We start from the raw sequence: 15,170 nt of genomic DNA on the forward strand, positions 1-15,170 counted from the left end.
CGACTTGACTACTCACATTTACCCATTTAGCATGTTTTCGGACTGATCGCTCTTAACTGAAATGCCCTCAAACAGTATGAAATATACCTGTTGATTAGACTTGTCTGTTCACACCTCTTTAGTACTTTTTATCCGAAACATCTGCAAACATTTTGACTCTGTGTCTCACATTCTCTAAGGAAGACTCATTTTCCTTCTCAGAATCAGACCAAGTACATGCAAGCAAAACTGATTTTTCTAGGAAAATGATCAGTAAATTCAAAAAGATTCAGTAGTAGCTTAAGAAAATATTTGTATTTTCAACCCAAGAGGAAACTAAGGAAAGAAGAGAGAAAGAAGTTGGCATCAAACTATTCCAGCAATTATTCTATTTTCTCAGGATTTTTTAATAAAGAAAATTGTTAACAGTGTAAGCTTTTTTAAGGTAGGGAGGATAACAAGATCTGAGCAGAAGTTATATTGGAGTTTTCTCAAGAGGTATGGTCTTTTGCATTTGCAGCTTCCTGTGAGGCAGATGCAGATGCAGTTGTATTATGTGTGAAATACACAGAAAGTTAAACAGTTCTTAACATATATCAGTGATGCAAAAACAATTGGACAATTTATCAGTGTTTGTTTATTCCTGTTTCAAAGAATCCCAAGTGTTAAAGTGAAAAATGAAAATTACTTTAGAATATTAATAGTAATCATTATAAAATTTCACAGTTCTACAAACTCCTTGCCTGGAAGATCTAAATACACACTAGAATTGCTAGTGATTTAAACTATATCCCTAGTCTCACCTTCTTCTGATAATTTCTGAACATTTCATGCTAGCTTGTATTGCAGAAACATACATTTACATATGCTTTTCAGATTAGAATTAATGATTTAAATCAAGTTAGATAAAGTGGCATTTTTCTTTTATCTGTACATAAGTGGATAGTAATTGAGATTCAAGCTATGGTATGATGTTTTGTGAATACAATTTCAAAACTCTTAAGAGGTAGAATCCAGACTTGGCCTGAATTTCTGGTAGTATAGAAGGCCAGTAAGTATTCAAATTCCCTGGGAAGGTAAATGCTTTAGAAGGCATTTTGTTTCTATAAATAATAGAACTTTCAACTACACATATTAAGTGTTAGACAGTAGAACTACTCTGTTCATTGGCAGAAGAGACCTGCATGGCTATAGGTACCTTTCTTAATAAGAAAGAAATCACTTTTTTTTATGGTGTTCCATTTATCATGAGGACTCAATTCAGCTGGCCACAATCACCTTTTGCCTTTTGGGATGCCCTAGGACATCTGCTGGGAGCTGGTAGAAATAATGCATAATATGTCTGAAACAACCCCTGTCTCTATGTTGTACCAGGAAGGGGTGGGCAGATCAGAGGATCTCAGTATAATTGCATAACCTTGGAGCACAATATTGCTATGGCTGGCAAACATCCATTAGCTAGTACTGAGTTTTCGAGGCCTCTACACCAAAGCTCATCAGTCTTGTTCAGTCTCTTCTTGATCTTCCTGCAGCTTTGTTTTGGTTGGTTTATCTGTGGCAGCATATTTTTTCCTAGTTGGCCAGGTAGCTACAACAAATTTACTTCACTTTCATTTATCCTCATATGAAACAATGACTGTTTTACACAGGCAGCAGTAATGAGCAGTTATTCTACATAAAATTCTGATTTTAGCGCAATGATATAATGGAGAGATATAGAGACTTAGTACAACAGCAGGAGACTTGAGAACCATAGACACACAATGTGGAATAGAGGAGCACAGGAGCAGGACTATAAAAGGGCATGAGGATTGTCCTGGAGACCCCAGGACTATAAAACACTCACCTGTGGCTAGTTAAGGAAATGAAGACCAAAAATTGGACACACACACACACACACACACACACACAAAAAAAGGTAAAAAAGAGAAAGAGAACCAATAGGTTGTATCTAGCCATATGTAGTAAATGAATGATGAACAGTGGAAAAATGAGCATAAAATTAGAAAAAAATAAATGTTACAATTTATTTATCTTATTACTCTTATTTGTACTTTTTCTGTATAGAAATAACTAGGTAATTATGCTTTATTTCCTTTTCTGTAGTAATTAAATCTAGATTGATAATGATTACTGAATTAGGTTGTTAGAATATTAATAATATTTACAGTAAATTCTTAGCTCTATATGTATGCCACATTTCCTCTTTGTAAGCAAAACATTGAATGTAAAAATACGAATCTATGTTTAAACAGCTGCACTCATATGGAGTGCAGAAGACAGTAAAGTAGTGAGACTTTATGTTCTTGATACATAAGCTCAAATTGATTATTTTTCCTATCTACATAGAAAAAGAGGTCAGTCTAAAGAAATGTTATATTATTTTAGTCAGTGCGTCGTGGGATTTGAAATTGCATGGATACTTACAGTCATAGACAATCTTCTGTAAAGGTGATCTCTTGTGGTTTTATTCACATAATGATACAGCTAATGTGATAGTGTAGGAAAATTTTTGCCTAACAAAAGTATACCTCAACATTTCTCATGGAAGGTTCATTGTCAGCATCTGTTCTAACTCTAAAAAGTAGTAGAATTTTCATGGCAAAAGACTGAGATCAAAGACATTAAGACAATATGTCAAAATACCTCTTTTAACCAAATGTTAGTGTGTAAGTCTACTTACATACTTGAGCACTAGTAGTTTCCTCTTACACTTGTTACTCAGATTACAAAAAAATGCTAAAATTTTAAACTCCAGATTGTATATTTAATAGAATTTACACTACAAATTTTTGTTTGCTAAATTAAACTTTTATTTGTCACACTGTACTTATAACCATTTTAAAACAGGGAAATACAAATTGCTATTACCTCTAATGTTGTGATGCCCTTCTAAAAACAATATTATGGTGTTAAATGCATTAGTTCAGTTTTGCACACAGGTGGTACAAAGCCAAGCTATGCTCACAGTTATATCTGTGGAATTCAGTATTTACATATATGTATAAAAGAAAAACTTGGCACAAGCGCTGCTTAGCAGACCTTCTGATGCTCTGACAATACAAATACATGACAAGCAATATTTATTCCTCAGGATCATGTTGCCCTTTTGTCAGTGATCTGGTATCACACATATTGTTTTATGTGATTAAACTTCTGATCTTTTGAGAAATAAGAAATGTAAAAGATAAGTATTTTAGAAACGCTTCTCTCTGTCAAAAAACAGGAATGTCAACAGACTTGAAATATGTTTTACAGCAAATACAAAGGAGTTGCCTGTACTGTATATGTAAAGTAAACAGGAAGGAAAGAACATTTTCCTACTCTACACTACCAATTCCCTACATATATAGATACAAGAGACAAAGAGAGAGAATTGACTTCGGCAAAGATATACTAATGCATATTTTGGGCAGTATGTTTTGGCCAACTGACTAGAAATAGATCTGTTATAATTACTTGTGTGGAGTATATATGAATAAAATCAGACTTAGGTTTGATTCTTTTTAATGCTCATATTCTGCTTTAGATCACAGATAGATTCTGAAATAAGAATTTGAGGAGTAACTGTGTAAGCATTTTTTTCCATTTGTGGTTATGCTAATGAAAATCAACTTCTGTTTGACTTCCATTCAAGTCTAACAATTGAGTTAGAATGCCTGACAGACTTGGAGGAGAAACAGCTGTAAGACTTAAGTTAGGCATACATAGCAAGTGATCTTAGCATAGACCTGCGCACTGTAAGGGGCGATGAGATAAATTGATTAACGCCTCTCAACAATAGAAGCTCTACGTGTTCTTCAGTGTAAGCTGATAAAATTGCTTCATGGAGTGCCAGGTATACTATGCCTAGAATTTCACATCTGCAAGTTACAAAATAGAGTAAATGATAAAATTTCCAACAGTCAGACTTGCAGGCTTCGTGTGCTAGAATTTTTGCTTGTGCATCAACAGTAAGAAGAAATGGGAGCCAGAACATTATTAACAGCTTGCTGAGCTTTCCAGGGGCAGAATCTTTTTTTTTTTTTTTTTTTTTTCCCTTGGGAATACTTAATCTTTTTAGCCTAATGTGGTTAGAAATAAGGTGGTTTTTTTTTTTTGTTTTTTTTTTTTTAATATCATCCCTATTATTATCAGTTGTGAGTCAGAACACACAGAATAAGGCATAATTTGCTGGATAAGATTCACACAATTCTTCCAGATTAGAATTTAGCTTTAAAAAGTTTAAATAGAATTAACGTAACTGTTTATTTTAATAGGTATTTCTAAGATGATGAAAATATATGAAAATATGAACATGAATTATGAAAATATTAAGTATAATCTGAAATCTTAGGTAAATCTAAAACCTTCTATAATCTGAACACAAGTGTTATCTGAAGAAACATAAAATTACAGGTGTATAGAAATTAACAGTTTATGTCTCTCTCCAGCCTGTTACATGCTCATCTTTCACTAGACATTGAAGGGACAATACTCGTTTCCTAAGGAAATAAATGCTTTTAATTCTCTTTCACCAATCACACTCAGGAAAGCTGTCACATTAAAATGTTTATCTCAGTTGCTAGGACATTAGTTATGAGAAAAACTGTACTTCAATACTTTTTTTGTTGTCTGGTATGATATACATTTAAACATACAGGCACATATAAAGAATTTATTTTTTAAAAAGGAAAAATATCTCAATCTTACCAAATAAAAATATCAGGGATTTTTGAAAGGATGTATTTTTATAACTATTCTTATATTCTACTAGTTTTTTTTTTTTTTTCAAATAACTGAAATTTCCTCTAAGAAACTATTCCTAATGAATATCTCACCTTTTGCTCACTGCTATTTTTTACTGTACTGAAACTAGATGCACAACTTTATTAGTGATATTCATTTTAGTATAAACACCATTTGAATGCTATCTGAGTGATTGAATGTTAAGTAAAGCACTGATATTTTTTAACCACATCAACTGCATATAAAAATATTCAATGCAACCCCAATAACCTTATTTGACAGTTTTCTGAGATACGGAGAAGTTTCAGACTGTTAAAATGGCTGAGAGTGAATAAAAAAAGCATTCAGAGCAACCTACATCCAAATGCCATTTCTCAAGCCACCTGAGGAGTTCAGCAGCCACTCTGTGCTGCTTCTATAACCTTGCTGTTGAGAATACCCTCTACATCCCAAGAAAGACTGGCTCATATCTATACTGTGTGCTGTCTACTATTTTGTAATGGTAGAGATCTTTTAACTATTGTATTGTCATGATGTCCAGTTTAGTTTTTATTTTATTTTATTTTCACCTTTTGGCTTCCCTGTTATACTTTTCATTTTTCTATTCATTGCTTATCAATGACTATTCTTCATTTTGTAGTTGGCTTTAATGCAGACAGTGTTTCAGGTATTTATTTTGTTGTTTTCCCATTGGTTTATGCGCTTGTTTTATAGCTGCCAAGCTTGGAGCTACAACCATGCTCTGACAGGTTCTTGTACAGTTGTCTCCCTTGCAAGGTAATCTTGAGAAACATCAACAAACAGTCTTGGTTTCTGTAAGGCAAGTTCTTTATGATGTGTTAAGTATAATGAAAGAAATGTGATGGAGCCTGGATGACCAATCTAGGCAATGATATAGAGTGTGTGATGGTGCCTAGAGATGAATGGGATAAGAGGAATTGGAACAATGGGGTCATTTAGGGAGTTCCAGATTTACCTCAGTTGCATTCCTATCAGCTGTAGTAGTCCCAAAATCTAGACTGCCTATGTATTTCTTGAAAGGAGAGACATAGTTTTCGACTCCAGAAGAAATCTTAGCAATTATTTTGTATAAGTGCATTGTAAGAAATAAGGGGAACAATCTGTGAACAAACTGAGAAGAAATACAGCGTAGTAACTAACATGTGAAGAGGTCCCAGGATCTACTTGCTATCATTTGAAAACAAGGCTTGTATTTCTAAGTTGCTGTAGAAGGAACTGTAATATATGACTATCTTATTCAATCAGCAGCCACTTGTATGACAAGATAAAGTGAGGAATGGAAACAAAGTCCTTTGGAATATAAGTCTAATTCTGAGTAACAGGTATTAGAATTTTGTCTCTAGTTATGAATATCCTATTCAAAGGATTATTCCATTTCCCTTGAGGGGACTGATACTCTGTTAAAAAAAAAAAAAAAAAAAAAGTGCAGGCCTAGATGATTTGAGGTGGTATGAAAGGGGAAAAGTATGAAATCATATTTTCTTTCCTTAAATTACCAGTGTCATAATTTCAGTATATGCTGAGATGACAAGACAGGTGAATTTGAAGGAATTATTTACAAAAACTGCAAAAAAAAAAAAAAAAATCTTCAAGTAAAGCATAGAAAACATGCTTATTTATTATGTTTCTCTGGGTGTGGAACTGCTCTTAGGAATGTTCACTTCCATTCTGAATGTTATTTTTGTATACCAGTATGTTACACTCTGTGCACTAATGACTAATACATGCACTTGCAAATAAAAATATTTACATATAGTACTTTATATTCCTATCATATAATATTTATTGTTTTCTTCAGTCTAGGAAGAGTTTTACATTCAATATAAGTGCATACAATACTATACATTTTTGTATTATTTTCTTTTGGCTTTAGTTTTATAGAGGACTTTAATGGAGAAATAACGGCAAAATATTCTTAAATACTTTCTAGTTAAAATGACACAGGACTTCGTTATGGCAATCTAATCAAATATTTTAACAGTAATTTATAATTATTATTAGTACTGTGGAACATTTTAACTTACGTATAAAGTGTAAGAACATGAAGGGGAATTCATACTCTGATTCAGATTTGCATTCATTTATCACAATGTCAACTCAACCTGGCCGCTGGGATAAAATGGAACAATAAGCTCTTACAAATACATCAACAGAAAGAGTAGGACCAAGGGGAATCTCCATTTTTTACTGGATGAGGCTGGGAATGTGACCACTGAAGATAAGGAAAAGGCAGAGGTTCTGAATGCCTTCTTTACATTTGTCTTTAAAAGTCAGACCAGTTATCATCAGGGTACTCTACTCTCTAACCTGGTAATCTTGGCTGGGAAGCAGGCTAAACCCCCTACAATTCAGGAGGGCACAGTCAGAGACCTACTAATCCAACTGGACTGCCACAAGTCCATGGGGCCAGATGGGATTCCTCTGAGAGTGCTGAGTGAACTGGTGGGGGTGATAGCTGAGCCGCTTTCCATTACCTATTAGTGTTCCTTGTTGATTGGTGAGGTCCCAGAAGACTGGACACATGCCAGTGTGACTCCCATCTACAAGAAGAGTTGTAAGGAGGACTTGGGGAACTACAGGCCTGTTAGCCTGACCTCGGTGCCAGGGAAGGTTATGGAGCAAATTGTCTTGAGGGAGATCATGCAGCATGTGCAGGACAACTGGGGGATCAGGCCTAGCCAGCATGGGTTCACAAAGGGCAGGTCCTGCTTGACCAACCTGATCTCCTTCTATGATCTAGTGACCCATCTGGTGGATGAGGGAAAGACTGTTGATGTAGTCTACTTAGACTTCAGCAAAGCATTTGACACTGTCTCCCACGGTATTCTTCTGCAGAAGAAGGAAGCCCGTGGCTTGGACAGGTACACTCTTGTCTGGATAAGGAAGTGGGCCTGGCCCAGAGAGTAATGGTGAATGGAGTTAAATTCAACTGGCAAGCGTCCACTAGTGGTGTTCCCCAGGGGTCGGTGCTGTGGCCTGTTCTCTTCAATATCTTTACTGATGACCTGGATGAGTGTATCTTCAGTAAGTTTGCAGATGACACCAAGTTGGCTGGACGTGTCAATCTGGGGATAGTGAGGCCCTACAGAGGGATCTGGACAAACTGGATCGCTGGGCTGAAGCCAATGGGATGAGGTTCAACAAGGCCAAATGCCAGGACCTGCACTTTGGCAACAACAACCCCAGGCAACGCTACAGGCTTGGGGAGGAGTGGCTGGAAGACTGTGTAGAAGAAATGGACCTGGGCGTGCTGGTTGATGCTAGGCTGAACATGAGCCAACAGTGTGCCCAGGTGGCCAAGAAGGCCATTGGCGTCTTGGCTTGCATCAGAAACGGTGTTGCCAGCAGGAACAGGGAAGTGGTTGTCCCCCTGTACTCAGTTCTGGTGAGGCCACATCTCGAGTACTATGTCCAGTTTTGTCCCCCTCACTGCAAGAAAGACATTGAGGCCCTGGAGTGGGTTCAAAGAAGGGTAACAAAGCTGGTGAGGGGTCTGGAGCACAGGCCTTATGAGGAGTGGCTGAAGGAGCTGGGATTGTTCAATCTGGAGAAGAGGAGGCTCAGGGGAGACCTTATTGCTCTCTGTAACTACCTGGAGGGAGGTTGTGATGAGCGGGGTATCAGCCTCTTCTCTCATGTAACTAGTGATAGGACTAGAGGGAATGGCTTCAAGCTCCACCAGGGGAGATTTAGGCTGGATCTTAAGAAATACTACTTCTCTGAAGGAGTGGTCAGGTGCTGGAATGAGCTGCCCAGAGAGGTGATGGATTCGCTAACCGTGGAGGCGTTCAAGAAACGTTTGGATGTTGTGTTGAGGGACATAGTTTAGTGACAAATATTGGTGATAGGTGGATGGTTGGACTGGATGATCTTGTAGGTCTTTTCCAACCTTGGTGTTTCTGTGATTCTGTGATTCTGTGACGTCAGGCAGGTATCTCAGCTCCCAGTATTGCTGATGGAGACCTGATTCACTGACCCATACATAATTTAGCATACTCAAGACTATCCCGCCTAGCGACTAGCTGCCAAACCAGACAGCTTCCTTTTCAGGGAGCCTCTGGAATTTCATATAAATCCTTTATCATTGTCAGCGGTTTATGGGCTGGTTCAGCCCATTCCAGGATTAGCGGGGCAGAGGGATTTGTGAATTCATACCTCCAGAAAAGGGAAGCAGGGGACCACAAATAATTAAAAACAGCAGCAATGATCTGAGGAGAAATAAACTAATTTACTAAATTTGGAATTGGAATGAAAGATAACACACTAGAATACATCATAATATAATTAGAATTGAAGCTAATAAATCAAATAAAATGAGAGAGAGTGTCGACTCATGTGGAAATGTGGAAAGGCCTCACCATTATGTTGAGGTGAGACGTGCCGTCGGGTTGATCAGCAGGGAGGAGAGGCTGACAGTTGAAAAGAGGGACATCAGATGACCTACCAAGGCCTTAATCCTGAGCAGAAATGATAACAGTACAGCAAACAGTCTTCTGGGGAATGTAGTTCTTCTTCTCTTCCTGACAGGTGCCCTGAACTGGAGCATTAACTCTTTAACTCCCAGTGCACTACATGATGTTATGATGTGGAATACCAATAACCAAAAATCATAAAACCATGACAGTCATGTATGTCTGTTCCACATATATCCAAAGATACCTTGGATGTTTGAGGATATCTCAGGTGCAATGGATCAGATTCTTTTGGGAAGCTGAATTCCTTTCTTAGGTGCCTGCTTTATTATATAGACATATAAGCTGGGATATTTTAACATAGCGCTGTATCCAAGCCTTTTTGTTATTTGGAGATAGAATGCAGTTATATGTATTTTTGCATATGTAGTGATCAATATGTATATATATTTTCTGTGTTAGGAAAAGTCATCCCTACCAGAAGTAGATGAGTTTACACTCTGGGGTGTTTTGTTCATTTTCCTTTTTGGAGAAAGAGAGAAGGGCAGATTTTCTGTTTTACAGGTTCTTACTTGAAAATAGGACTTTGAACATAAAACTCATAATGTCCTAAGCAACTGTTTCATCAGCTGATATCACTTTTACAGAGGGTTATGATTAGCAGCATAAAGTTCATGTGGAGACCAGTTTATCCAGGGGTTGGACTTCTTCAGTAATAAGACAGACAGTGCAAAAGACTGTACTGTCAGCAAGTTCTCACAGAAACTATAGAAATGGGAAGAATGGCTGATATAACAAATAGTTGTTGCCATTCATAAGATGGAGAAATCTTCTGATAAAAACTTAATGAAGTTCAACAAAAGGAAATGCTAGTCCCTCATCTAGGGATGAATAACCCATGTAATTTTGTACACTGATGCTGACTGTCTGGAAAACAGCTTCATGAAGAAGGACCTGGGAAAGCAAGTTGAACATGACATAACAGTGTGGCCTGGCAAAAATCTCCTTCACTGAATTATGAAAAGCATTGGTAGCAGGTCAAAGGAGGTAATCTCTACTAAGCACTGAAGAGTCTACATCTGCAGTGCTGTATCCAGGTTTGCATTTCCCAGCAGAAGAGAGGCATGAGTATACTGGAGTGAGTTCTGCAATGAATCATTAAGATTTTTAGAAGATAGAAACACTTTTCATACGAGGAGAGGCTGAGGGAGATGGGGCTGTTGAGGCTAAGGAAGAAAAGTCTCAGGGTGTTCTTACCTGGTATAAGGTATAAATACCTGAATGGGAAGTGCAAAGAAAATGGGCCAGACTTCTCAGTGGTGCTTAGTGACAGGACAAGAGGCAATGGACAAGGCTGAAATACACTAGGTAACATTTAAATTTAAAACAATCAAAAAAACATTTTTGCTATGATGGTTCAAGGAATGGAACAAATGGCTCAAAAGTACTGTAGAATCTTCATTTTCAGAGACATTTAAGTACCAACCGGATTCTCTTGAGCAGAATCTCTACAAAATAACTCTAGAGTTTTCTCAGATTATCTTCATGGCTTCCTTCCACAATTTTTTGTGTCTGTCATTCTGTGATCTTTTTGTATAATTTGCTTTTAAGAGAAAGATTTTCATAGTCAACTTGTTTTTTGACATAAAATATTGTTAAAGGAAACATAATTGTTCATGATGATACAGGTGTAAAAAACAAAAATATTATACAAACAACTTTGTTAATATTCAGGCCTAAGATCAGATAAGCTGATGTTGCACAAACTATCATACATATTACTAATCCTTTATTTCAGAATTTATTACAGAATTGTGAATGGGGATACACAAATGGCAGTAAGACACACATTATAAGACAGAGGAAAACAATTATCAGAGATTGAGAAATAGTGTTACCAAACTAATCAGCATAAATGTCATATAATCCACTATTGTTGTACTGCCTGCTCCAGTTGTATGTAAAGTGCTGGTATTGATGGTTTGATGGATTTGCTTTACATCACTGAGGTTCGTCTTGTCTGGCATCCCTGCTGAGACAAATAAGAAAATACAGTATGATGCATGCCTTTGTCAGTTCTGGCAACATGTTACAGCTAGAAAATGGGTGTATATCCTCAGCGCATGTACTGTCACTGTTTGGCTTCTGATTCTCATGTTTCTGGCAAATTAAAAATCCTTTATGATTGCATCTACAAAGACACAGTAAAGGATATGATTATTCATCATTGAAGATATGTCAAAGGTCCGCCAGCTATGAACAAATATTTTCTTGTACAATATATCTCAACAAACAGTTTCAGACCCAAATGAACAGTTTTGCAAGTCGCACAACAATTCACCACTTAAATATTTCTTGGGTTTGAAGGGATAGTAAAATAATTTCACATGAAATTGGTTCTATCTAGATCACAATATTTTTCCAAATTAACATATACCTGATGTGAGAGGTACAGTAAATTATGTTTGTTGCTGTATAAAAGCCTCCCTTTTTGTACAAGTTGTCTAACTTCAAATAGGATTTTCTTTTACTGAGTTCTGGTCTGAATAGTTTTACTTTTTGGACCAGGATAAAAAAATATCCAACTCAAAAGAGTGCTTTATATGGAACAAGGACATAATCATTCATTTTATTTCCTCTACCTGGTTAAACAATCAAAAACCAAAAGTCTTGGAGAGGCATCTAGATTTGGAAGCTTTATCAGGTCCTTACATTTGCTATTCATACTTTTAGACTATCTTATCCCATATAATAATTTGTGGCATGCCACTATCAAAATTAACAAGTCTAAAGTCAGTGTTATTACATGCAACAAATATTGACACTGTAATTACATTCATATAAAGCAATGTCAATATTTATGTAATTAGATCAATACATATATAATTAAGTAGGTAAACTCTACTATTGGAATGAAGCTCATCACTACTGAGCTGACAGAGAATTTACAGTCTAAGTTCTTGCATTCATTGTTTAGGTACTTCTTTCCTTTGTATCATTTGTAAAGATGAGTAAACTAGGAAACATCTTTTTGTTTTTGGGCTGTGATGAAGTGTAAATATTTTAGTCGTGGTGTTGTCCTCTTTGTTAAGCTAATTTAACAGAAGGTACAGAGGATCATCATTTTTGATAGGAACAACTTTTTCATTGCTTGAGTTATAAATACTCTTTTTTCTAAAGGCAGCTTGAAAGCTGCTCTTTGTGAACCTGCTATATGTACTCAAATATCCTTCCTGTAGCTTCGAAAAAATACATTAAAGGAAGAGTCAGTTAAAGTCAATCATGTTGCCTGAAGAATCTGCTAGAATGAATTTATCTTCTTTGCAGCTGTAGTCAGACAGGAAAATAGACTGCTATTTTGTGGATTTATCGATCCAGTGCTCTTACCTGGAATTTGTGAAAATTAGCTATTTCAGTACAATGCAAGTGGACATACAAGGAGGAAGAGAAACAGTAAAGGCTGGCAAGAAGAGAAGAAATTTCTCCTTATCATGCACATTTAGTAGCAGTCTGTCTAGAAAAAGATGAGGCACTCAGTGCTTCACTGAATGGATGTTTGGTGGATCACCAAAGTGCATAGATCAAAGGGTTTTTTCCCAAGGCAATTTTGGAAGTAAAACTTAAACAGTTTTTTATCACATACTTTCATCTCTTAAAATAAAAAAAAAAACTTTATTTAATAAACAATTCAATTCCTTGACTATATTTATTTAAATAATAGTAATTATTATTTGTAGTATTTAAAAAAATATTTTATCCATTTCAGATTCAGATTCAGACACGTTAACCATCTTTAACATATCATAATCAGTCATAGAAGTGATCCTTCTCTTTAAATGAGTTTAACATTTCTAATTCACAGAAAACTTGCAGTAATAACTGTACAGATATTTGTAGCAAAAAAAAAAAAAAATCAAAACGTAGGAGGAAACTCTTCTGTTTTTACTCTCCTCACATATTAGAAGCTGGAATTATGTTAAAGAAAATGTATTTAAGATTCCCAAATCTTTTAAATGACCTGCAATAAATGTTTTTTAATATCAAAAACATACTAGAGATAATATTTTGACTGGAAAATGATGGAATTCAGAAGTTTCAGCTACAATTCAGTGTTTTTACTGAAGGAAAACTGGAATTGTAGCAGAGCAAAAGTTAAATCTCTTGGGAATTAAAATCCAAGTGTAAGATTTTCATGAACCTGTATAAAGCAGAGCTGTTGAATAGAACATTTCTATTTTCAGCATTAACTATGAAACACAGTTAGTGGCTGCAATTTAAAATTTTGTCCTAGTCTGTTTAATCAGATTAATTAAGATTAATCAGCAAAAGAATTGCACCAAACAGTGGTATATATTACAGCGTTTTATCATAGTGTAACACCAACGTATTTCTAATATTCTTCACCATTGTTTAAAGATATTTAAAGCTGTGAAAGATAATGGTATTGGCAGTGTTGAGACCTGATCTACAAAATTCTCCTGAATAACTGGAGCAACAATACAGTAATCAGCAACAAACTAACTTTGATTTCTAAAAGTTATATTTAAAGACATGGAAGATTTTCATTTGAAATGGAGTTTTTCTATTGAAATTGTCAAAATATTCCAGAAGATGGCTATGACATTTGAAAAGTAGAAGCTTGCTTACCAAGGATCCATGCTGGGATTTCAAAAGTTTTGAAAGATTTTGAAAAGAACATACCTTAATAATGGCCTAGCTTGAAGTCAAATCAGAAAGTGTTTATGTATCTGGAGTCTATCCTTGAACATCTTGCTGCATTATCTACTATCAGAACTGAGATGACTTTTCAAGGGAAAATGACCCTACCAAATGAACTCCTGATGTGTATGGTAGCACATAAACCTTATCAAAGCTTTCAAGAAGAGAAAGATTTCTCTCTGTGTCTCATTTTTTTTATGATATTTTGAAAGACACATAATAAAGCTCTTACGATACAAACATTTTAATGAGTCTCAAATACAAGGAAGAATTTGAGTAATGGTGGGGTAGTGTTTCAGATAGGAAAAATTAAGGAATATGGCTTTTACAAGACAATCTTCATGTGAAATTCATGTAAGGAGGGTGCATAGTTATTTCAATCATTATATGTAACCTAAATTTCATGATAACATATGAGCTGGGAAAAAAGCACTGGTAACTGGTTGAAGAAATATCCCAAGATTAAAAAGAAAGATCATGAAGAAGGTTCATGGGTGACTAAAGAAATGCAGAGATTAGATAAACAAAAGAAAAAAAATGAAATGCTGTAGACATATGTTTAATATGAAGCTGGAAATGTAATCTACAATATTAGGATACCTGGAAAAATACGATCTGTTACAATGCATGTTTATTTGGTCATAAATTCATTGATGTCAGTGAAGGAGTTATAACATTTTAGCGAGACAGAAGAAAATACATTTAGATGCAGTTGATAAAATAACTGAATAATTTATAGACTAAGGCAAAAAAAAAAAAAAAAAGAAAGAAGGAATAACAACATAGAGATTAAGAAAAATGAAGGAACAGTGGTGGCAGAGTAACGGGTTCAGAAATTTACAGATAGCAAGAGCTAAGACAAAGTTATTGAGTCAAGAAAACATCACCACTGATGAATATCAGCTAAATATGAGAAAATGTATTGGTAAATTTTCACAAATAAATAAATAAATAAATAAGGACTTTTCATTAGCATTCCACAAATTAAAAAGGAACAGCAGTTGCCAAACATTTTCTTGACTTCAGCAGACTTTTGCTAGCTGAAACTGTTGAGCTCCTAAGGGATATCTCCTCCCTTCTTTCCCAGGTTCTATTCCTAAATACACAATATCAAGAAAAATTTTAAATTGTATTTACATTATCTAGATTACAGATTCATGTTCAAATATCTCATGTATGCTTCAGTTTTTACATACTGGTTGCTGTGGCAATTTTCATTTCTTGCTTTTAAATACTATATAAATTCCTTTACTGAATAGTCACTAGGTAAGAAAAACTCACTAATTCAGTATATATCAGGTCCTTCCCCAA

At 35.4% G+C, this 15,170-nt stretch overlaps 1 protein-coding gene across 1 annotated transcript in view; it reads right to left on the bottom strand.

The window, feature by feature from the left end:
• Positions 1 to 8,924: 8,924 nt before the first annotated feature.
• Positions 8,925 to 15,170, bottom strand: part of GPC5 (glypican 5) — a 657,195-nt gene continuing 650,949 nt past the window's right edge. The window contains exon 10 of the mRNA XM_085226445.1: positions 8,925 to 11,172. Within this exon, the coding sequence (XP_085082571.1) occupies positions 11,015 to 11,172 (158 nt within the window). The 3' untranslated portion in view covers positions 8,925 to 11,014. The remainder of the gene's footprint in view (positions 11,173 to 15,170) is intronic.

This window comes from Meleagris gallopavo, chromosome 1 (genome assembly GCF_905368555.1).
Source record: "Meleagris gallopavo chromosome 1, MGAL_WU_HG_1.1, whole genome shotgun sequence".
NCBI classification, from domain to species: Eukaryota; Metazoa; Chordata; class Aves; order Galliformes; family Phasianidae; genus Meleagris; species Meleagris gallopavo.